Raw genomic sequence first — 24,422 nt, 5'->3', positions numbered from 1 at the left:
GCAAAAAGATCATGCCGCAATGGGCACTGGGAAGAGAACTTCCAGAGGCCTTCAGTGATCTACAGGTCAAACCCTGCACAGTGGGTAAGTAAGGAAAAACCCGAAGAATGTTCATTTGTGGCCACATGTTTTGCAGCCCTCATCAGCCTGCGAGTACAAATGAAGTCACATTGGCCGGGCGCAGTGGCTCACGCCTATAATCCCAGCACTTTGGGAGGCCGAGGCGGGCAGATCACGAGGTCAGGAGATCGAGACCATCCTGGCTAACACGGTGAAACCCCATCTCTACTAAAAATACAAATAATTAGCCGGGTATGGTGGCGGGCACCTGTAGTCCCAGCTACTCTGGAGGCTGAGGCAGGAGAATGGTGTGAACCCAGGAGGCGGAGCTTGCAGTGAGCGGAGATCGTGCCACTGCACTCCAGCCTGGGCGACAGAGTGAGACTCCATCTCAAAAAAAAAAAAAAAAGAGAGTAACCACACATATTTCACTAGCTTGTTGCCAACCATCTGTACAGCAGGACTGATTCTCCCCTAAAAAATGCCCTTACTTCCCACCCTCCAAGGTGTATTTTCTGAGAGTACTTGGGAGTGTCTCACATAAGCCAAAGGAGAGTCCACATGTGTTACTCCACACACACACCCTCTTTCCATCCACAGCACTTGAGGCATCTGCAGCCCCCATGGCAGCTTCCCATTGAGACGCCCTGAGGTCCGTGCTGGGTTTCAGCTCCTGCTGTACAATGCAGCAGAGGCTTCTATGCTCGTCATTTTTCACTGAGTTGAAGCCACAGCATTTTCTGAGAAAGGGAGAGGACACCCCCTCTTTGCCATCTCTTTGTCTCCCATTTTCCACATGGTGCCTCACAAAAAAAATGCCTTTAGCTTGTGCCTTATGGCCATCTATCCTAAGGCTTCAGACACCAGGCAGTCCCTGGGACTGAGTGAGAGGCAGACAATAGTCTCCCTGGATCCCAGCCTCTTGGGGCAGATGACTAATTTGCAAAAGGTCAGGATACTTAGCTAAATGGTTATTTGGCGACATAGAGACCATGATTGGTGTCGGCCGACAATTCAGCAGAATGGTTGACAAGGTCAGATCGCAATAAGATGAGAGAATGGAGGTGAGAAAGGTACAGACGGTAAATTTCATGAAAGGGCAGAGGCAGGAAAGCAGGAAATGGGAGAGTGGTGGTGGTGGTGGTGGTGGTGGTGGTGGTGGTGGTGGTGGTGGTGGCTTTTAACTTGAACACAGTGGCAGGCTGAGGAAGATGCAGCAGGAAGGGAGGAGCCACCAACAGACCGGAGAAGAGAAAGGCTCTGAGTGAGTAGCAGCTGCAAGTCGTGTGGATAAACCTCAGGCTGAGGGAACCTAAGGCAACAGCCTGAGGGCCCTGAAAGAGTCCCTGGACCTCCTGGCAGGGGCCTCTGGAAGAAGCCTGGCCACAGGGTTCTGAGGTAAAAGAATAAAAAAAGAGAGGAGGCTCAGACTCTGTGGCAGAGCCTACTTTGGAGGGAAGTGGGAAGTCCAGAGCCCTGACCCTGTAAGGGGCCTCCCAGCCCCGCCACATCCTTTTCTCTGGACAGAGCTGTCACTTAGCCCCCCCTCTGGGACTCAGAATCTGACTTTCTCATTTTGCCATTTTAATTTTAGTAACGATGAGAGTCACAGTAAAAAGCTGCTTCTGGGAGTGGATTTTCTTCCCTTCCCTTGATCGCAGTATGCTTGAGATTCCTCTTATGTGGCAGTGGTGGTGTCCAGCTCTGGCCTTGGCCCCGCCTCTTTGAAGATACTCTGGTTTCACCGTAAAACTTCCTGGGGAAAGGATGATTCACGTTTAAAGGACATAGTTTTTCCTTGATTTGTTTATTTAAGCTACCATACACCAGGGGGGCCGGAACTAGACCCAGTAGTAGAAGACTTTGCTTCGCGGGATAAGGAGAATGGGCACCCTGGGGAATAGCGAAAGATTTCCTACTGTTAGAACCCGTGTCTTATAACACTTGAAGTGAATGTGGTGTCTGAGTTACAACACTACTTCCCCTCACAAACAGTTAAAAGCAGAGGGTCACAAACAGAGGCTCAACCAGAAAAAAAGATTCTCATTTCATCTGTAGTTTTGTATCAGGGATTGTGTTGGAATTTGCCTCCATATTAAACTGCCGTTCAAGGGTTACCAACTCAAAGGGTTATGGAGTGAAGCAGGTGTCTCAGGCATGGGCCTGTCGTTGGGACCTGTGGCAAACCAAAGCCACTACTTGCCCTATGCAAAGGGGGCAACAGCTGTCAGCCCCAGCAGCTTCCACTAAAAGGTGCAAGCTCTGTATTGCCTGACCTGACTTTTCAGAGAGAAGTTGTAAGTCCGAATTGTTTTGTGAGACCACCAGATTTTTAAATACTGAGAATGAATTCCATCAAAAAGATCACAACAAACACCCACCACACAGTCCAAGCAAAACGCTCTGAGAGCAACCTTCATGAGGACTGCAAATTCAGTTTCAATTTCACTTCCTCTAAAGAGATTTCAAAGTGTCCTGTTTCTTAAGTGATTCTGTTTGCATTTTAACATACAACTGTAGCTCCTAAAGGGAAAACAAGAATTTGCTCTGAGAAGTCACTGCCTCCGCAGCCCCTTTGTGAGTAAGCACTTTATGCTTCCCCAGAGGTGACTAAACTCTGATCATTGCCAATGGGCAGGCACTCCCCAAATGTCCAAGGACAACAAAGATACCCAGAGTGTCTTTCATAGCTACCAATGATTAAATAGCAAGTATTGCATTCCTAGGCATTGCTAACTAGTGAAGTATACCAGATGGAAATGTCTTCGAAGCTGTCCCTTTAAAACTCGAGCAAGCTACCAGGCAAACTCCGCCTCCAGGGAGGTTCCTTATTAAATAGGAGCCAACAGGCTGGGTCAGGGCTCAGTATCCCAAGCAATACCTGCAACTGAGGATTCTTCCCGGGGAGATCGCAGCCCATCGGCATGGCTCAAGAGTTTGTGAACTGCAAAATCCAGCCTGGGAAGGTGGTTGTGTTCATCAAGCCCACCTGCCCGTACTGCAGGAGGGCCCAAGAGATCCTCAGTCAATTGCCCATCAAACAAGGGCTTCTGGAATTTGTCGATATCACAGCCACCAACCACACTAACGAGATTCAAGATTATTTGCAACAGCTCACGGGAGCAAGAACGGTGAGTTTCATTTTAAACTGCTAGGGAAAGGCTCCCGGATTGCCTTTTCTTGTCAGAGCTGTGCCTTTCTTTAGGATAAGGCTGTGGCTCCGTCCTTCAAGGCGTCCAGAGGGCTGTGCGGGGCGGGGGGTGTGGGGGAGGGCGCCTTAGAGAGGATCTCGGTCACTTGAATGAGCGGCGGCACTGCAGCCAAAGGTCTTCACAGAGCAGAAGAGGGAGTGCAGCTGATGTCTGCTGTGCAGCAGGGTAAGTGGGACCAGCAGCTTGCCGGTGAGTCCCTGGGGAATTATCTAGAGTCTTTGTTTTAAGCACTGCCAGGAAATGACAGTTTTCAGCTGGCAGGGCTGGAGGTGGAAGCTGGGGTGGAGGGCCGGGTGTGATGTGTTTGTTATTTAACATGAGATTCATGTCCTTCAGTCTTTTCTCTAGGCTTTCTTTTTCTAATTTACTCATTCTTCCTTATCTAATTCCTCCCACTGGAAAACTCTACCATTATCTGTCTCTTGTTCTAAATTAATTATGGATGTTTCCAGGCCCCACATTGTAGGGAATCATAGCCTGGAGTTCTGGCCTGGCTCTTATAATGGCTGGCTGTGTGATCCTGGGCAAGTCACCACCCCAGTAGTCCTCAAAGATCCCAGCTGCAAGACCAGATTAGGTGACCTCAAAGTCCCATTTGCTACGAATAGACTGTGGGACCCTCTAAAAATTGCTCTCCTCCATCTGAAAGACTTCCTCTCTTCACCATCCTTGGCTTTGCATCCTGGGCTTCAGGAGGGACGCCAACCACATCACCTGTATCAGTTCTGCTGTGAGGTGGGATGAGAAATGTCACACCAGCTCAGCTAAGTTCCCTTTTAAGATGTACATTCTACAGCACAGTGTTGGGCCAAGCACATACCCTGTTTCAGTTTTAGTTTGACTTACAAGGTTCTCTCTGGGTTCTGAGTATAAAGCATTGGAGGTTGTTTCTCCCCTTCTCTCTAATAAGAAGTCAGCATTTTGGTGCAGAGCGGGGCTTAGTGTGTTACCCTACTGCTGTGTGCTGAGGTCCTGGAGTATACACAATGACGAGAGAGGCTCTTGCTGCCTAGTGGGACCACCAGCTGCATAGGATGCCCAGGTCCTGAGAGGTGTAAAGGGCAGTGCAAACACTACTACGGGTCCCACTGTGGCTGCCACCCTGAGGACCTTTTAGCCATTGGTTCCCAAACTTTGCTGCACATTAGTATCACCTAGAGAGCTTTTAAAACAATCCTTATGCCCAAATTATGCCCCTCAATAACTAAATCACAATGTCAGAGGTGGGAGCCAAGCATTAGTTTTTTTGTTTGTTTGTTTTGAGACAGTTTCACTCTTGTCACCCAGGCTGGAGTGCAATGGTGCAATCTTGGCTCACTGCAACCTCTGCCTCCTGGGTTCTCCTCAACCTCCCAAGTAGCTGGGATTATAGGCGCCCACCACCATGCCCAGCTAATTTTTGTATTTTTAGTAGAGACGGGGTTTCACCATGTTGGCCAGGCTGGTCTCAAACTCCTGACCTCAGGCGATCCACCTACCTCAGCCTCCCAAAGTGCTGGGATTGCATGGGTGAGCCACCACACCTGGCCAGCATTACTATTTGGAAAAATCCCTTGGGGATTCCAATGTGCAACATAATTTGGGATTATTGTTCTCAGCCCAACAGCATCTATTCTCCAGTAGGTAAAGCAAACCTCTTCATGTGTTCATTTAACAATTGCTTTTTTTTTTTTTTTTTTTGAGATGGAATTTCACTCTTGTCGCCCAGGCTGGAGTGCAGTGGTGTGAGTTTGGCTTACTGCAACCTCCACTGCCCAGATTCAAGCAATCAAGTAGCTGGGATTACAGGCACCCGCCACCACACCTAGCTAATTTTTGTATTTTTATTAGAGATGGGGTTTCACCATGCTGGCCAACCTGGTCTCGAACTCCTGACCTCAGGTGATCCACCCACCTCAGCCTCCCAAAGTTCAGGCATGAGCCACCACACCTGGTCAACAATTGCTTTTTCATTTCTTTGTAGAACAACAATATTTCTTGTAGTGATCTTTTAAGGTTTTTGTTTGTTTGTTTGTTTGTTTGTTTTAAGAGACAGAGTCTTGCTCTGTCACCCAGGCTGGAGTGCAGTGGTGCAATGATAGCTGACTGCAGCCTTGAACTCCTGGGCTCAAGTGACCCTCCGACCTCAGCCTCCCGTGGCTGGGACTACAGGCATGAGCCATTGTACCCAGCTAATTTTTTAAGTTTTTTGTACAGATGGGGGTCTTGTTATGTTACCCAGGCTGATCTTGAACTCCTGGCCTCAAGCTATCCACCCACCTCAGCCTCCCAAAGTGCTGGGATTACAGATGTGATCCACCTCAACAAGCCTGTTTTTCATTTTTAGAAAAATGTTTTTCACAGATTCTTGAATTCTGAGTGCATTCCTCCTAGGGGAAGAACAAGTCTTTTAAAGCTGCATGTTTGATCCCCAACAGGGAAGTGTTTGTATTCAAAGGGTCTGAAAGCTCCTGAGGGTTTTTTTTTTTGAGACAGAGTCTCCCTCTGTCACCCAGGCTGGAGTGCAGTGGTGCAATCTCAGCTCACTGCAAGCTCCGCCCCCCGGGTTCACGCCATTCTCCTGTCTCAGCCTCCCAAGTAGCTGGGACTACAGGTGCCCACCACCATGCCTGGCTAATTTTTTGTATGTTTAGTAGAGACGGGTTTTCACCGTGTTAGCCAGGATGGTCTCGATCTCCTGACCTCGTGATCCACCGGCCTCAGCCTCCCAAAGTTCTGGGATTACAGGCATGAGCCGCTGCGCCCAGCCTGAACCTGCAGTCTTAATTATTCTATAAAGTAGCTGTATCTAGTAAGTAATCAGCAGGACATGATTGTGGAAAGTTAGTGCCTTCAATCAAGCCATGTACTTCGTAAAACCTGTTTTTGTTTTGCTATAGTCACAGCTCCTAAATTAGTGTCTTCATTTATTTCTCCTCTAAGGCACTTTTCTTTACATAGATCTGAGTTTCTGACCTATATCATTTCCCTTCTCTCTGAAGAACTTCTTTGGGCATTTCTTGCAAGGTGATTCCATTGGTAACACATTCCCTCAAGTTTTGTTTATCTTAGAAAGTATTTCTCCTTCACATTTGAATGATGATTTTACTGGATGCAACAAATATTTTTAAGCACCTACTATGTACCAAACACTTTTATAGACAGTGGGGAAAAATTTCTGCCTTTTCTGCCATGAAAAAAAACCTTCTGCCTTTGTTGAACCTATATTCTAGTGGGGGAGACAAACAAATACAGTAATAAAACAGTATGTTGGGAGGTGGTAAGTGGCACATGCTATGAGGAAAAGTAGAAAAGGTAGGGAGGAAGCAGCAGGGTCCAGTTTTAAATGGAGCCATTGGGTCTCACTGAGAAGGGAACATTCGAGCAGATATCTATAGGAGCTGAGGGAGATGGGTGTACACAATTTACAGGTAGAGTGAATGCAAAGGTCCTGGGGTAGACGTTTGCCTGGCAGGTTTGTGGAATACTAAGGAAGCCAGTATGGTTGCAGTACTGTGAGCCTGTAGGAGAGTTAGTGGAGGTGAGGTCTGAGAGCTAATGGGCGCTTGGAAGAATTGTGACTGGTACTCGGTGTGAGATGAGATGCCCTTGGTGGATGCGGAGCAGACGAGTCACTTGATCTGACCCCATTTTGAAAGGGCCACTCTGACAGCTGTGGGGAGAAGAGACAGTAGGGCAAGGGTGAAGGTTGAAGCTGGGAGACACTGGGAGGCTATAGCAGTTATTCAGGTGACAAATGAAGGTGGCTTATACCAGGGAGGTACCCGAGGAGTGTTGAGAAATCGCTTTTGAGTAGTTGCATTTGTGTAACCCTAGCTAGCGTGCGGGAGATGCTGCCTGACTGAGGCTGGGGAAACCTACTCCAGGAGAATAAGAACCACAGGATTACCAAACTCGTTTTGGGGTTGCAGTTCTTTCCTCTGCTTGACAGTAGTGGACTCTCAAGTTCCTCTAAAGAGGAGGCTTGGACAGGAAGGGACAGGAGGGGAAGCAGCACCGGGTATTTACTCTTCTTTGCTCAGCTTTATCAACAGTACTTCTTGCTTTGGTTTCACTGCCACAGCCCCCCGTGCCATCCTGTACAGCCTGCCATTCAGCTCCGGTTAGGGGTACCATTCACTGATACGATCTAAGGCAGTTTTGCAGTTGTCCAGACTAGAGGATGGGTGTGACGGTAAAGGAGCCTTTCGCTTCTTTGCCAGACACTGAGCACAAAACTCCACGCTGGGAGCAGCCTGGTCACATTTCAGGGTCTTCTCAGGAGGCTGGGGGGCAGCTCCAGGGCTGTGGGTTTTCAAAGCCTCAGTTATCCTGTGAGAGCACAGGAAATAGCCATGGAAATGTGCAAGATTTGTTTTTAATTTTTAGACTTTATTTTTAATGCCTACTTTCACCCAGACCCCCTTTTTAATAAAAGTGCTGTAAGAACTTATCCACAATAATTAAGCCCCTTTTCTCATCTTTCTCACTTTTTGGACAATTTGCTCCAATTATTATGCTTTCTGAGGAAAGCCCAAAGCTTTGAAAAGTAGTCTCACTGCTTTCTGCCTCCACCTCTCCCTCCCCTCCAGTGTGTTCCTGGTACTCGGGGAGAGGCCCGCTGGCTCTGATGACGCCGTGACCTCCATGGGGCTAGTTTCTTCACTGCCAGGCAGCCTTGGTGGAACACCCTTGGCCTAGAAATTCAGCCACGTTGAGGGTATTTCCTCCTCCCTCGCGATTCTAAAAGCCCTCTGGAATTCTGGAATGTGTCTGCTGCTAGCAGCAGGGAGGAAGCGTGTAACTAGAGAGGAGCCTATTCAGCAGGTGTCATGACTGTGGCTTGGCGTGGGTGACGCACCCACGTCCGGGGTGACTTAACCATCTTATGATGACCAGCGATTAAAGGAGACTCAAACACCACTACACCTCCCTGGTTGAGGACAGAGCTCACCTGTGTTGTTTTGTTTTGCTTTCTTTGGTTTGCTCTGTCGTCCAGGTGTGAGTGCAATGGCACCATCACAGCTTACTGCAGCCTCGACCTCCCAGGCCAAAGCAATCCTTCCACTTCAGCTTCCTGAGTAGCTGGGACTACAGGCATGCATTGCCATGCCTGGCTAATTTTTGTATTTTTTGTAGAGACGGGGTCTCACTATGTTACCTAGGCTGGTCTTGAACTCCTGGGCTCAAGCGACCCTCCCACCTCAGCCTCGCAAAAGTAGTAGGATTACAGTCATGAGCCACCATGCCTGGCCCTCACCTGTGTTTTAACAACACAGAGAGATGATTATATTTAATAAACCGTGGACCTGAAAAATCAGAGACCTAATGCAAATACTTTTCCAGCTGTATTTAGAAACGAACTCCTTCCTTCCTGATTGCTGTGACCCAGTTTACAATCTTAGGTGTGGTCCCTGATGCAGAGAAAGCAGAGTTCAAGCTAGGTGGTCTGACTGCAGCCAATCAGAATTCTCCTTCTAAAACATGTTTCTGTAGAGTGAAATTGTTAAATCCCTTTGACAAGTTAGACAAGCTCATGCATAGCACACTCAACTTGAAAACTCTTCTGGCATAAAAACATTCTTGAGTTAATAATGTTACCCCTTATAACAGTAAGGAAGTCCTGTCCTGTAAGCATATACATGAGGAGGTTGTAAAGTGATTTGAAAAGTTTGGAATCATGGGAAATATTCACTGGTAGGATAGAAATGTTCTTTCTAATCTAGTAATGTAGTAATGTCCTGGGTCGTGTGCTTTTTTAGGTGCCTCGAGTCTTTATCGGTAAAGATTGTATAGGCGGATGCAGTGATCTAGTCTCTTTGCAACAGAGTGGGGAACTGCTGACGCGGCTAAAGCAGATTGGAGCTCTGCAGTAACCACAGGTGAGTGGCAGGTGAGGTGCTGGGCCAGGAACATGGGAGACCGTGGAATTCTTCTGTCATGGTTTGTTATACTGTAGGACAGCATTCTGGCTGGGGAAAAAACGATTTGGGGTGAGTTGAGGAACAGTGATGTCAATCACTTATAAATTTTACACTTTACAAAGAGATAGTGTCAATGGGAGAAATCCTTTCACTCAACCTTCATTTAACAAATATTTATTGAGCATGTGCCAGACACATGAGAATGTAATGCATAAAATGATAACCTGGAACTTATATTCTAGAGAGGTAGACAGATCAAAAACAAGCAAATCCTGGAATAGAATAGAATAATGTGATAGCATATGTCAGGGGGTGGGGAGAAAATTGAGCTAACATGGTAAGGGAGGGCCTTTCCCAGGAAGGGTTGAGCTGAGACCTGGTTGACAAGGGGACTGCTATGCAGAGATGAAGCAGAAGGGGCTTTTCAGGCAGAGGGAATAGCAAGTGCAAAGGCTCTGAGGTGGCAACAGGTAAGGGATGTTCGTGGAACAGAAAGAAAGCAGGAATAGAGTGAATGAAGTGCAGCGAGAAGGAAAAATAGCGAGAAAGGTGGGCAGGGGCCAGAGCACCCAGGCCATGGTAAGCAATTTGGATTTATTCAAAATGCAATGTGAAACTGAGGTCATTTTGGCTTTACCTGTGTTCACTTGTCAAATCAACTCTATTTAATTGGCTTCCCAAAAGCCAAAACAAAGTTTTCTAAAATCAGTAACCTAAAGGAGATCTTTGGCTCTGTGGAAAACCACAGGGCGATGAACATTTTAGAAAGGAACCGTGATGGTTTTGGAGTCTGAGCTCCTCCCTCCCCCAGTTCTCCAGCACAGCTAGCACTAGCTAGCTCCCAAGCACGCCAATTCAGAGACCTGTACACAGAGAGACGTAAATGCTGCTTTAGTTGAGGGAGAAATGAATGGTTCTTTAACCAAAATGTTCTTGGAGGGGTATCTATTGCCTGCTGATTAATAACTCATCTCTTGGGCAATGAGTATACATTATTTGTGATGGTTACTCAACATAGCAACAGAAGGGGGAAAAGGTCTGAAAAAATACCACTGATTTCCCTGAAATGAAATAGTCAATGCTATAAATCTTCTAATCAAAATTCTACGATATCATCACAGCAGGTGCACCCTATGTCTGTCTGAGTTCACTTCCTGGCCTTACCACTGGTACTAAATGCACTCAAACCCAATTAATGGTGGTACCAAATGTTTCCTATTCTGGGACATGTTTAGCAATTTAGGCTTAGATTAAGAATGAGAGAAGATGGGAAATGTTATTTCTCCAACTGCTTCTATTTTGGTGTGGGCATTAGAGTCCCCCATATTCAGAAAGTCTCCTTATTTGCATTTGGCCTTTTCCTTCAGTGTTCTATGCTGGCAGTATTTTACTGGCAGCTGCATCTCAAGACCATCTGCAACAGAGTGTGTTTATATGGCAGGTGTAAGTGTTCTGGTAATGAGAGAAAGGAAGGATTTTGCCTTACAAGGAGATCCCATTCTTTCTTTCCTGGCAGAGCAGGCCCCATGCTGACATCCCTCCTCAAGAGCTGGATGGCATTGCAAATGATGACAGCACTTCCTGGTGGATGAATTTGGGGGCACAAACAGCTTTTTTCCTCTTTTGGCTCAGTATTTAAAAGTGGACCAACTTGCTCTTAAGCACAGGGCCAAGAAGGTTGACAGGCCATCTTGGTTTTCTTCTGGATGTGGTCTTTGGTTTTCAGAAGACTGTGACAAGTTCTGGCCCAGGATTCTCTCACTGATCCTCAATTGTTCTCTTTGGCATGCATTTCTTACTGTTCTCCATGTGTCAGCATGCCTCTACCTCTAAACCAGTGTTTTTCAACTATGTTTATCCAGACTCCTTCTCCACAATGATGAATCCACAGTCGGTTATCTGCTACTGCTCATTAGCTGAAATCATTTTGCTGCTTGACTTTATGGAGTTTGTATTATGAAATCAGTGGGTATTTTGAATGTGTTCTTTCTAACTACATACATCTCTCCACTCAACTCCACCCCATCCCATCCCACCTTGAAAATCACTGCTCTGAACCAGTGTTCTCCACCTTGTCCTCCACAGATCTCATAGGAAATGTTCAACAATTCTGTGAAAGGTCACAGGACCCAATTGGAGAAATCATATGAAAAGCATAGTTGGTCTTGGTGTCATACGGATCAGAGGCACAAGTGCAGAGGCTGTGGTCATGCGGAACACTCTGTTATTTAAGATGGCTATCCAGATATTCCTGAACACTGTGTATTTATTTGATTTAGACTACCAGCGAAGATTAAAGCATGAAATGTAAAACATCTGAGAAAACTTACAGCCCCCTACACCAAGAGCGTATCTGTGAAACAGCTCCTACACTTTGAAAACTTAAGAATCCCTTATTATGAAGTTTGCCTGTTCTAGAATCGTAAGATTGTTAATTTCCTTCAGTCTCTAGTAACAACACTTAATTTCTTTTCTAATAAAAAAATACCTATAGATGATTCAGTGATTTTTGTACAATTCGTTTCCATGTTCTCAAGACATTAAGGAATGTTATGTGAAATACACTAACTTAAAAGTGTGTTTATGTTGGCCCTGCCATTATAAATAAAGACACATGCTGCTGTCACTGAGTACAAATGGTTGATATAATTTTGAAATTTCATATTGAAATAAATGCCAGCCCCGGCTTACTGAATAATGCTTAGGGTTTAATAACAGTCTTTTTTCATTTCATATTCCTTTTTGCCATTTCCCACTTAAGGCCCTTGTACTTCTCGCTTCTTTCTTTTGTGGGCTCTAACCACTCCCTTCAACCAGGATTGCTATGGATAATTGTTCAGTTTACACACTGCACAATATGAAAGCCCCCCCCACCAGAGGTTATAGTATCTGATCCACTCTGGACCACTTGCCTGCACTTTCACACTTCTTTGTCAATGTTCATTGTGTTTCTTTCTCCTGAGATGGCTTTTCTTCTTTGTTTTACTTTGAAACTCCTCCTCGTTCAAGGCCTGATTTACAAATCGTTTCCCCTATATTTTCTCTCTCCTCTCATGGCCTTTTGACTGAAAAATCATCGTTCCCTCTTCTGGAATTCAAAAACACTGCATGTAGATACTTTACAGCTCTTATCAGGCTATGTTGTAGTTAATCATCTGTATTGGTCTCTTGCCAAATTCGGAAGTACCCGAAGGCGACTGGGTGCGGTGGCTCACACCTGTAATCCCAGCACTTTGGGAGGCTCAGGCGGGTGGATCACGAGGTCAGGAGTTTGAGACCAGCCTGGCCAATATGGCGAAACCCCATTTCTACTAAAAGTACCAAAATTAGCCGGGTGTGGTGACACATGCCTGTAGTCCCAGCTACTCGGGAAGCTGAGGCAGAAGAATTGCTAGAACCTGGGAGGTGGAGGTTGCAGTGAGCTGAGATCACGCCACTGCACTCCAGCCTGGGTAACAGAGTGAGACTCTGTCTCAAAAAAAAAAAAAGCACCCAAAGGCAAGAACCTAGACTTAACTATGGAAACCCAGTTCCCAGCATAAAAGAGCTATTTTATCAAAGCAATGTATGCGTATGGTTTAAAAAGCCAAATAGTACCAAAAGTCTTTCCTGCTCTACCCGCCTCAAACCCAGGTCCTGGTAAAGTACCTTACAGGGCCGTGTGCCCCTCCCCAAGGGTATTCCCTCTCTCCATCCCTCCATAGAGGTAACCACTAGTTCATTTTTCTTGTAATCATTCTGATACTTTATAGTTCTACTCCTTATAATATCTCTAAGCAATACGTTTTACTTTTGAAAAACAACACCGACCTAGCTGTGTAAGAAAAAGGTGATATCACAATTAGACAAACAATCCCAAGAAACAGGTAAACTGAACATTGAGTTATAGACTGGCTTCAGCATCCCTCGGAAGTTTTCCAGAGCCTCTCCTGGGGAAGCAGAAGTGGTGCTGAGTGAGTCCTTGGAAACGTGGCACCCCACGATCAGGGAGGCTATTGTGTGAGCCAAGCACGGGGTGTCCCCCAGAAATATGGTAATGGCAGAGGGCTGCTCTGCATTTTCTGCTTCTAAGCTCAGCATGTCCCTGCCCCCAGCTTTCAGGAGGAGATCAAAGCACACCCACACCTCCTCAGCTGGCCAGCTGTGTAGCAGGGAGAACAGAAATGTCATCAGCACCAGGCAAGCTAAGTACAGATAAGGATCTGCTTCAGGCCCATTTCAGCTTTCTGTCCTCAAGTTAAAAACTATGCAACTACAGAGAACCCTCAACATGGAAAATTACACTGCTCCAATCTGGACTGCTGCGCTCTGTCCTGAGGCAGGCAGAGTTCTCTACCTGGGATATCCCTTCACTGTCATTCTAGGGATTCCCTTTTTCTCTCCTATGTTGGATCTCCTCTTTCCTGTGACCCACATGTATGAGTTAGAATATATGTGAAGGGGGCCAGCCCCTCCACACCTGTGGGTATTTCTCATCAGGTGGGATGAGAGACTGAGAAAAGAAGACACAGAGACAAAGTATAGAGGAAGAAAAGTGGGCCCAGGGGACCGGCGCTCAGCATACGGAGGACCCACGCGGGCACTGGTCTCTGAGTTCCCTCGGTATTTATTGATCACTATCTCTACCATCTCGATGAGGGAGATGTGGCAGGACTATAGGGTAATGATGGGGAGAGGGTCAGCAGGAAAACGTGAGCAAAGGACTCTGTGTCATAAATAAGTTTAGGGAAAGGTGCTGTGCCTCGATGTGCACATAGGCCAGATTTATGTTTGACTTTACACAAACATCTCAGTGCAGTAAAGAGCAGTATTGCCGCCAGCATGTCTCACCTCCAGCCATAAGGCGGTTTTCTCCTATCTCAGTAAATAGAATGTATGATCAGGTTTTACACCAAGACATTCCATTCCCAGGGACGAGCAGGAGACAGATGCCTTCCTCTTATCTCAACTGCAAAGAGGCCTTCCTCTTTCACTAATCCTCCTCAGCACAGACCCTTTACGGGTGTCGGGCTGGGGGACAGTCAGGTCTTTCCCTTCCCACGAGGCTGTATCTCAGGCTGTCTCAGTGGGGGGAAACCTTGGACAATACCCAGGCTTTCTTGGGCAGAGGTCCCTGCGGCCTTCCGCAGTGCACTGTGTCCCTGGATACTCGAGACTGGAGAATGGCGATGACTTTTACCAAGCATACTGTCTGCAAACACATTTTTAACAAAGCACATCCTGCACAGCCCTAAATCCATTAAACCTTGAGTCACCACAGCACATGTTTCTGTGAGCACAGGGTTGGGGTTAGGGTTACAGATTCACAGCATCTCAAGGCAGAAGAATTTTTCTTAGTACAGATCAAAATGAAGTTTCTTGTCTTCCTTTTTCTACATAGACACAGTAACAGTCTATCTTTCTTTCCCCCACAACATGCTAGGCTGCTGTAACAAAGATAAAATGCCTGATAGAAGCTTCTTTATCAAAACAGTCCAGAGGCAGGCAGGTGGCATTTGCTCCAAGGGGTCATGACTGACCCAGGGGTCCTATGTACCACTTCTGCTCACATCCCATTAGCCAGAACTTAGTGTCATAGCCCCACCAGCTGCGGGTAGGTTAGGCAGAGGGGACCCTGCCTGGGAAGCCTCTTACCTAACTAAAACTCACTAAAACTCGAGGAGATCTATATCAAAAGAAGGGGAGAATGGCTATAGTAAGAAAATTAGCAAACTGCGTCTTTCTCTTTTTTATTGTTTTTCCTCTGAGCCCCAATTTTCTTTCTCCGTTTTACATTTGAAAGCCTTCCTCAAATGTCTGGAGCTCTTTCTGTAAATAATTAAAGAATGAGGCACTAAAAAACTGATTGGAAGACTCGTGTGCATAGATTAGGCTTGCCAACTGATAGCTTCACCATAGATAGAGTCTTTGTTCAAATGTCACCTTCTCAGCAAGGGCTCCCCCATCCCCCTATCTAACACTCTCCCTTCCACTTTCACTTAGCATTCCCTATCCCTCTTTTTCAATTTTTTTTTTTCTATAGCATTTATCTTTTTTTTGAGATGGGGTCTTACTCTATCATCCAGGCTGGAGTGCAGTGGCACGATCTCAGCTCACTGCAACCTCTGCCTCCTGGGCTCAAGCAATCCTCCCACGTTCAAGCAATCCTCCCACCTCAGCCTCCTGAGTAGCTGGGACCACAGACAAATGCCTCCATGGAGGCTCACCTAATTTTTTGTATTTTGGTAGAGACAGGGTTTCATCTGGTTGCCCAGGCTGGTCTCGAACTCCTGAGCTCAAGTGATCTGCCTGCCTTGGCCTCCCAAAATGCTGAGATTACAGGCATGAGCCACCACACCCAGTCTATCTTTTAATATATGGTATGATTTATTTAGTTTACTGTCTCTTCACTATTAGAATATAAGTGCCTTGAGGTCAGGGATTGGTGTCTACTTACTGCTGTATCTGCAGCATCAAGACTGCTTGGCAGATAGTAGGCTCTTCCTTGAGTGAACAAATTAAAGATAAGTGAACAGGTATGGATCTTGTTGCCTCACTGGGAGATCCCCCAATTATTGGTTCCTGGACACCTTTTCTTTTGAGCCATTCAGTCTTTCAAGCTTCACAGCTGGGGGTTGGACCTCATCCTCAGGGTTCTGGCTGCCAATCAGGGAAAAGGGACTTGGCAGCTTCCTGGCCAGTGTGTAGACTCTCATGTAACCTCCTGTTTTCTGCCCTGCTCCTTGCTGAGTTATTCTGTGTGATCTGCAAGGGTAGAAAGAATGATCTTTCAAAGAGCATGGAGAGAGATTGGCACTGGGGGCTGGCAGAAAGAAACAGCAAAAATTAACAACCAAAAAATTCACAGCCAAAGCTCTACTCTTTCTGTTTACTGAAGAAAGCAAGTGATCCAGTCTCCTGTGAATGTTGTTGATTTTAATAACCACCTTCTCTGCTTCCTCTAGCCTGGCCCTTTGGGCTGGACCCCAGACAGCCATTTCTTCCAATTCAAGGCTGTCCAAAGATGCCCCTTAAGGAGAAAGAACTGGTAAATTCTTAAACTGATGGTAAATTCCTAAACTGGTGGTAAATGGATCTATGTGGCCCAGACCACACTATTTATATCCCCAGCGAGTATTATTAGGTCGTTATCTTGACATTTGGTTGCCAGAGAAAGCCATGCTCCCTAATTTACTACACCATAATAATTGTTCACAGGTCGTCGGAAATATTGTAAAGAACTGGGATCCTGAGATATTTTACTTAGAATTCCTTTCTTACATTAATAGGGGTCTTCTTAGCAAATACACCGAATGTTTGAAGGGGCAGAATTTAATCTTGCTCATTAGGGGAAGAGAATTCTGTCCTGGTCCCTTTAAGCACAAGTGATATTTTAAAATGGGTCTATATTTATGCACAAGTTTATACTTCCTGTCCCCAGGCGACTTTTCTGGTGAGCTGTGTAGAGCTGAAGGTAGGAGAGAGAGGGGAACTAGGAGAGCCAATGACATCGTGCACAGAACATCGTGCAAGCTGAGGCTCTGGGTTTTTTTACGGGCTCTTCCAGCACACTCAACTCCTCCCTCCTAGTTGGCTGGGCTCAAGCCTCTGGGGACCTGCAGCTGAGCTTTCTCAGAAGCAGGAAGTGATGCCTCCTTCCTATTCTCTTGTGTGCCTTGTGAAACGTAAAACATTTCATATGTAAAATTACAAGCTGTTTATGGGGTGGAGATTTTGCGCTTCCTCCCATTATTAAGTCATCCTTGAGAACTGAGTGTGGACGATCTTTAAACACAGTCTGCCCAGGGTTCTAGACAGATGTGTTAAATGGGGACCAAAGGACCCACTCTGGGAATGGAGGACCAGCAACTCCTGGGAAGACAGAACTAAAGAGCGCAGCTGGAACCTGTGGCCACAGGGGCTGTCCCCCGACATCTAGAATGCGACCCTTGTGTAGAGGGTGCCTTCATCCAGCCCCCTGCATAGAAGATCTCCTTTAGCCTCACCAAAGCAGTCGCTGTATGATTACAAAGTTCAGGGGGTGGCAGGGACAGCTGCCCCCAGAAAGGGAACAGTGTGTGGGCATCTCCAGACAGGTAAACCACAGGAAAACCAAGGAGCCCTAGTTCTCCTCCCCATCCAGGAAGCCTTTAGCTGGCAGCACAAGGGAGGGACGGCCACACCTTAGGTTATTTTTGAGTCCGTTTCCCCACCTCTGTGTGAAGGTGTGGCCCAATGGCAGATAGACTGTCCTTAATCTAACCAGAGGAATCCTCCTCCTCCAAGTGAGAAAAGGACCAAAGGATGCAAAGCACCCCTTCAACACTCCCTGAGCTGGAAGGAGAAGAAAAATCTCTCCTCCTTTATAGGAATTTGATAAGTGAGGGATAAGTGATCCCCACTAAGGAGCATGAGCTTTAGTACAAGGACTTTTTCTCCTCTGATTACTTTTTGACTACAGGAGATTGAGCTGCTGTGCACTGTAGAACTCTGGTGAGGAGTGGGCCTCAGGCCTATTGAGAGGATCAGAGAATACACATATCCTGTTTTCCATTGTATATACATAAAGAGGTACGAGTCTACGAAGCTTCAACTGCATCTATTTTTTCCTTTTTTTTTTTTTTTTGAGATGGAGTCTTGCTCTGCCATCCAGGCTGGAGTGCAATGGTGCCATATCAGCTCACTGCACCCTCTGCCTCTCTGGTTCAAGCAATTCTCCTGCCTCAGCCTCCCAAGCAGCTGGGTGTGTGCCACGGCACCCAACTAATTTTTTACATTTTTAGTAGAGACAGGGTTTCACCATGTTGGTCAGGCTGGTCTCGAACTCCAGACCTCAAGTGATCTGCCTGTGTTGGCCTTCCAAACTGTTGGAATTACAGGCATAAGCCACCATGCCTGGCCCTTTTCCAATATTTCAATAAAGGTGAACAGCTGATTTACCCAGTTAGAAGTTTTTCCTGGTTTATTTTCTGTATGGCGGCCGCAGCAAGGAATAAAATATAAACTCAGTTCAAGGATAACTGCCATGTACATATAATTATCTATTCAAAATATTTAATTTACGTTTTTTAGAAAAGTATCCCAGCATTCATAGTAGCTTTTGACCAATTCTGCTTTTTCAGTTGATGGCAAAAGCACACCAGTATTTGTGGAGAGGCTGTGGTCGGCCCCATCTTTTACTAGGGCCAAGAAAAAGGGTCTACAAGCTTGGAAATGTTGAAAATTACTGCTCTGAACCAAAGAGGTGGCTGACACTGGTAGTTCGGAAGTTTCCTACTTACAGAGAATCTAGCAAATCACTGCCATGTGAGGACAAAACCAAATAATGGTCTACTCTTACCAAGGTCAGTGTATACGGAATCTTGAGCAGTGTTTCCCAGGCATTTAAAGAGGCTATATACAGCACTTTGGGAGACCAAGGCAAGTGGATCGCTTGAGGCTGCCTGAGGTCAGGAATTCAAGACCAGCCTGGCTAACATGGCGAAAATCCATCTCTACTAAAAATACAAAAATTAGCTGGCATGGTGGCGCATGCCTGTAATCCCAGCTACTCGAGCTCAGAGTCTCCAGAGTAGCTGTCTCAGAACACTGGGTCCATGGCACATCAGCAAATGTTACATGAAAAAATGGGCTCCATGAGTTTGGAAATGCTGGGCTATACGATGCTGGCCTGAAGGACTTGTGCTCATTTTTAGAGTCTATGCCTTTTATCTGATAAACTTTAAAAACAGATATTCTTAGCCTCATTAAACCCCACAAGCATTTAAAATATTTACCTCTTTCCCTTTGCTGAGATATAGGAAAGGGTAACAGAGGATGGATGGAAAACAGCATCCCTGAGAGGCACCTCCAGCTTAGAGGGATGAAGAGGGGATCAGTCATGTGGAGTCATGCAACAGATGAGCTCAATCAGGGCTCCTAATCCAGTCTTACACTTGAGACACTCTGGAAGTACTGTGGAATTAGTATCTGCAACATTTTAGAAGTAGATGTTTCGGCTGGGCACGGTGGCTCACGCCTGTAATCCCAGCACTCTGGGAGGCCGAGACGGGCAGATCACTTGAGGTCAGGAGTTCTAGACTATGCTGATTGACATGGTGAGACCCTGTCTCTACTAAAAATACAAAATTAGGCCAGACACGGTGGCTCACGCCTGTTAATCGCAGCACTTTGGGAGGCCGATGCGGGTGGATCACCTAAGGTCAGGAGTTCAAAACCAGCCTGGCCAACATGGCAAAACCCCATCTCTACTAAAAATACAAAAATTAGCTCAGTGCGGTGGTGGGCACCTGTAATCCCAGCTGCTTGGGAGGCAGATGCAGGAGAATCACTTGAACCCAGGAGATGTAGGTTGCAGTGAGCCAAGATCATGCCATTGCACTCCAGCCTGGATGACAGAGCAAGACTCCGTCTCCAAAAAAAAAAAAAAAAAGCCAAAAGCTGGGCATGGTGGTGTGTGCCTGTAGTCCCAGCTCCTCGGGAGGCTGAGGCAGGAGGATCGATTGAACCTGGCAGGCGGAGGTTGCAGAGAGCAGAGATCATGCCATTGCACTGCAGCCTGGCTGGCAGAGTAAGATTTCATCTCAGACAAAAAAAAAAAAAAAAGAAAGAAAGAAATAGATGTTTCATTTGTCCAGGACACTAGCAGCAGAGCGAGGGGATAGCACTGGAAAGACCCCAAGCTTGGTAAATTTACTTAGCAGACATTCACACAGGCTTGTGAAGACTGCTGGGCTGGAAGCTTGACCTTGGAACTTGCCAGAGCCTTTAATATGTTACATGCATTGTGAATTTCCAAAGTAGTGACTAAGTACCCATTATGTCTCAAAGTTTTTACCTATCCTTTTTTCAAGAAGCACCTCTCTCAGAATTCATTTTAAGGGTCACAAGCACTGGAAATGCTAATATTTTGTGCTTTGACTTCTCTCCCCTTTGCCACTCTCACTTGCTTTTCCATAGTAACACCATTTCATGCAAGGAATGCTCTTATGGTCTGAATGTTTCTGCCCCACCTAAATTCATATGTTGAAATCCTAACCCCTAAGGTGATGGTATTAGGAAGTGGGACCTTGTGGGAGGTGATTAGGTCATAATGGTGGAGCCCTCATGAAAGGGATTAGTGCCCTTTTAAAGAGGACCCAGAGGGCTAGTTTGTCCTTTCTACCATGTGAGGACACAGTGAGAAGGCACCATCTACAAGCCAGGAAATGTGTTCTCTTCAGACACTGAAGCAGCCAGGAACTTGGTTTTGGACTTCCCAGTCTTCAGAACTATGAGAAATATATTTCTGTTGTTTATAAGCTACCCAGTCTATAGTATTTTGTTATAGCAGCTCCAACAGCCTAAGACAGATGCTGAATGGGTGCCTCATGTCAATGTTTGGCAATTCTTCTGTCAGCATTCTGTAACTTATTTACACTTTCAGCTGATAACTTGGTGTAAGTCTGAAGTTTCTCAATAATGACACAAAGTCCATCAGAGTCTTCATCTCCTGATTCAATTCAAGCATCATTATAGACCAAAGTCTGTGCTAAGAGCTATTAGAGCTGATTTATCAATACAGTCCAAAGCATCAACAACTGTATAAATGGCATCGTTAAGATTGAACTCTCCTGGAAAATCATAAATTCTAGGACCTGTTAACTGCAGCAAGCAGTTAGCAAAAGCAAACACAAAAAGGTGCACTTGCTCTTCATGGATTGTAGAATTCCGTGTCACAAGGCCGTATTGTGGGTGTCACGGTGGGTAATAAATTCAGAAGAAGATCACAAGAGGGTGTGAGAAGCATTTGCCCAGAAACAAAATTTTTCCATTTTTATCCAGTTTTGCTGGCCTTGCTTTGAAAACATCACTTGTCTACAGCAGTTACAGAACCAGTCAGAACACATTTTTCTAGCTACCTATATTATTCTTCCTCCCTTCCTTCTCTCCTGCCCTCCCTTCCTCCTTCCTCCTTTCTTTCTTTTCTCTCTTCTCTCTTTCTTCCTTTTTCTACAACTTTATTGAAGTATATTTTCTTCAATGAGGGAATGTTTAAGCTGCTCAGCTCCTAACAGGAACTGGCCCTAGAATCTAAAATTCCTGCTCCTTTCATGGTCTAGAAGCCACGTGGACTGAATTCAAATCCCAGTTAGGTGATTTCCCAACTGTGTGACTATAGGTAAGCAAATCTCTCTAGTTTGGCTTTTTATTATAAGAATTAAGGATAATGAAAATTAAATTAACTAATTAAATTAAAATTAAAGATGATTAACAAAGAAACCTCACTCTCTGGCTTCCCTGTGGCTGAATGGGCCCTGCAACCAGCTCTCCATCCTCCCCAAACACTTCCCACCAAGCATGCTGTTTTTTCCTATTATCCATTTTGGGTTAAGTCAAATATAACCACAAGGTTGGTGTGTTAACAAGTCACAACATTTGAAGAATCCTAATCAGGTCAGACTTTGGAATAGTTTCCTCAGAGGTGGGTGGGAAGGAAAGTGGGGAGGGAGGATGACCTTAATAACTCCTTGACCTTGGAGAGTCAGCCTTGCAAGTCAACTAAAAGAATGTGTCTCCCAGCAACATGCCCAGCCTCCCTCACATTGCCCAAAGACAGCAATGCAACAGCATCCTCAAAGGAGGACATTGACTTCCGTGTTTGCTGGATGATTGTACATTTTTCTTAGAATGCTTGTGGAGGCTGTTTGCTAGTCTGTAGAGTATGTGAGCTTTGGATTCAGGTCCTAGTTCTTCCTAGCTCTGCCACTTATTAACCATGGGACCTTAGGCTATTACTCACTGTACCCATTTTAGAATAGAGACATGGAAAGCCCCTGGTCACTGGATTGCTGGGACAATAAAATGATAGAGATAATAAGAGTGGTTATACTTGCAGAGTGCTAACTCTGTGCAAGGCACTGGTTTCAGCACTTAATGTGTATGACCTCATTTATTCCTCCCAGTGACACTATGGGGTTAGTAGTCCATTAGCTGCATGTTATAATGAGCAGATAAAGTCCAGAGAGAGGTCACTTTACCTGTCTGAGGTTCACACAGTAAGGGGTGGAGCTGGGATGTGAATTTGCCTGTGCAGTCTGGCTTCATCACATGCTCAACCACCCCACCAGACCACTTTCCTGTGCCATATCAGCTCTTCTGAAGGAAATCACGTACGCAGAATGTCTGGCCGTCAGTAAGAGCACAACAAATGGTGATATTGAAATAATAACTAATACTTCCATTTCCTCAGGCCTCACCAGCTTATGGACTTCATGCAAACACCTCTTGCCTGCTCCAAAACCAGGCCCCAATGTCTCCTAAAGTTATTCCTGGGATGCCTCCCATGGACCTCCTGTCCTTCCACACTTGCCCCTCCCTGAGGTCCTGCCTGTGAAGTCCCTTGAGGTGGTGCCTCACCCTTCCACTGATGTTGGTGTCCCCTAGGCCTCTCCCCTGAGCCCTCTGGCCAAGTTCCCTGGGCCCCAAGCACAAATGGGTATCTGGCCCCAAACAGTCAATACCATCCACTTGGAGACCAGTGACTTTGTGTTCCCCACTGTGTTCTGTTACATTCAACAGACATTTCCTGAGCAACTATTATATCTTAGAGAGAGCGTTAGAAGACACACAAAAAGTAAGAGCTAATGGTAGCCCATCTTCTTTGGGTGTCTTAGCAAATAACATTTGTGAACAACAACAAAAAAGTAAGTTACAAACCACAAATATGTTTACAAGGACACCCTCTAGCAGCGTAGGGCCACCCAATGCCTACTAAGGTGCTATACAAGATCAGTCTTTCTTACCACATTCGTTAAAAGTTGTGAGGGCCAGGCTGGGAGCTGTGGCTCACACCTGTAATCCTAGCACTTTGGGAGGCCAAGGCAGGTGGATCACTTGAGGCCAGGAGTTCGAGACCAGCCCGGCCAACATGGTGAAACCCTGTCTCTACTAAAAAGTCAAAAATTAACCGGGTGTGATGGCGGGTGCCTGTAACCCCAGCTACTCGGGAGGCTGAGGCAAGAGAATCCCTTGAACCCGGGAGGCAGAGGCTGAAGTGAATGGAGATCACCTGGGCAATGGAGTGAGACTCCGTCTCAAAACAAGCAAACAACAAAAATTGTGAAGGTTATAAAAGAGAAGGTTTTGTTGTTATTGTTGGTGGTGGTGGTGGTGGTGATGTGCAGCTTAGCAAAATGCCCAGGCATACTTAATAGTGCCTATTAGCTTTTGTACATAATCTTTATATCTGAGTTCTTGCTAAGGAATTTTCTTAACTTTTGCTTTCTGTCTAGTCAAAGAAAGCATTTTAACCTCGCCTGGGCACTGCAACATTGCAATCAGGGTTCTACCAGGTGGCCTCTCAGGGATTTTGGTATGTAGTTACTTTAAACTAGAACAGCTTTATTGCCTCAGAGGCCATCCATTCCTCAGAGGAAGTCACTAAATTTAGAAAACCAACCCTAGTCCTCTTCCAACCAATGGGACAGAAGCCCCCAAAACAATGGTGTGTTCAGTGACTCAGGCTTGACAATGAGGAGAGAATTAAACGAGAGATTCTGAGGAAAATGAAAATTGCCTACATAAATTTTAATTTTATGGGAACTGAAACTGAGGATGTTGCATTTTTCCTCAGCCTTAAATTTATGAAAAGTAAAGACAAAAGCAAGATACTTCCACTTGGGAGGAGGAAGGAAAAAGCACTCTCGAGTTCTAAGCCAGCCTGCCTGAGGACAGTGGTTACTCAGTAACTCTCTTTAGAACTTGCTTAGCCAAATTTGGTGTTGCAAGGCTCTTAGGCTTAAAAAGATTATCTATTTATGATTGTGCTCAATATTTCTCCTCATTCTTACAAGGCAGCTGAATATTTTTAAAAAATCAGAAATTAACAAAAAGGTAGACAACTCAGGTAAAAATATATATTCTGAGACGGTAGAAAATTCTATCATTGTAAACAAAAAATATTGAGGGACTCAAATTTCATGTTTAAAATGCTTTAGAATTCATATAAAACTGTTTCTAAGTTTTTTCAGAATTTAATTTTAGATTAACTCTGATACGGCTCTGATGACTGGAGGAACACCAGGGTTCTTGGTCTCGAGCCAAAAGGATTAATGACATGAACACACGTGGAGTGGTTTTAAGGAGCAAAAAGTTTAATAGGCAAGAAACAGAAGGAAGAAGAAAGTAGCTCCCCAGTACAGACACAGAGGAGGGGAGATTCGAACAAAGAGAAAACCCTGTGTGCACGGAAAAGTGGCTGCTTATATTGCGATGCTGGAGGAGGTGG

General features: G+C 45.6%; 2 protein-coding genes across 3 annotated transcripts in view; one reads left to right on the top strand and one right to left on the bottom strand.

Moving 5' to 3' along the window:
- Positions 1 to 2,641: 2,641 nt before the first annotated feature.
- On the top strand, positions 2,642 to 11,801 carry GLRX (glutaredoxin). Its single transcript, XM_003261631.4, has 3 exons — positions 2,642 to 3,191; positions 9,014 to 9,133; positions 11,261 to 11,801. The coding sequence occupies exons 1-2, from the start codon at positions 2,985 to 2,987 to the stop codon at positions 9,125 to 9,127; spliced, it is 321 nt and encodes a 106-aa protein (XP_003261679.1). The 5' UTR covers positions 2,642 to 2,984; the 3' UTR covers positions 9,128 to 9,133; positions 11,261 to 11,801.
- The window catches only part of RHOBTB3 (Rho related BTB domain containing 3), an 86,828-nt gene continuing 71,565 nt past the window's right edge, over positions 9,160 to 24,422 (bottom strand). The window contains exon 12 of one of the 2 annotated variants that reach the window (XM_030816999.1): positions 9,160 to 9,219. In XM_030816999.1, the coding sequence (XP_030672859.1) occupies positions 9,200 to 9,219 (20 nt within the window). In that variant the 3' untranslated portion in view covers positions 9,160 to 9,199. Of the gene's footprint in view, positions 9,220 to 15,807; positions 15,920 to 24,422 lie in introns of those variants that run through there. The other variant, XM_030817003.1, reaches the window with a different exon arrangement.

The sequence above is a fragment of the Nomascus leucogenys genome, chromosome 2, assembly GCF_006542625.1.
Source record: "Nomascus leucogenys isolate Asia chromosome 2, Asia_NLE_v1, whole genome shotgun sequence".
In the NCBI taxonomy this organism is placed as follows: domain Eukaryota; kingdom Metazoa; phylum Chordata; class Mammalia; order Primates; family Hylobatidae; genus Nomascus; species Nomascus leucogenys.
This window is presented reverse-complemented; position numbering and strand designations above follow the sequence as displayed.

Bases quoted from the DNA above. Each gene is read 5' to 3' on its own strand.
- GLRX (XM_003261631.4), top strand. From the start codon at position 2,985: ATGGCTCAAGAGTTTGTGAACTGCAAAATCCAGCCTGGGAAGGTGGTT. The intron at 3,192-9,013 runs GTGAGTTTCATT...GTGCTTTTTTAG, and splicing joins AGCTCACGGGAGCAAGAACG to GTGCCTCGAGTCTTTATCGG.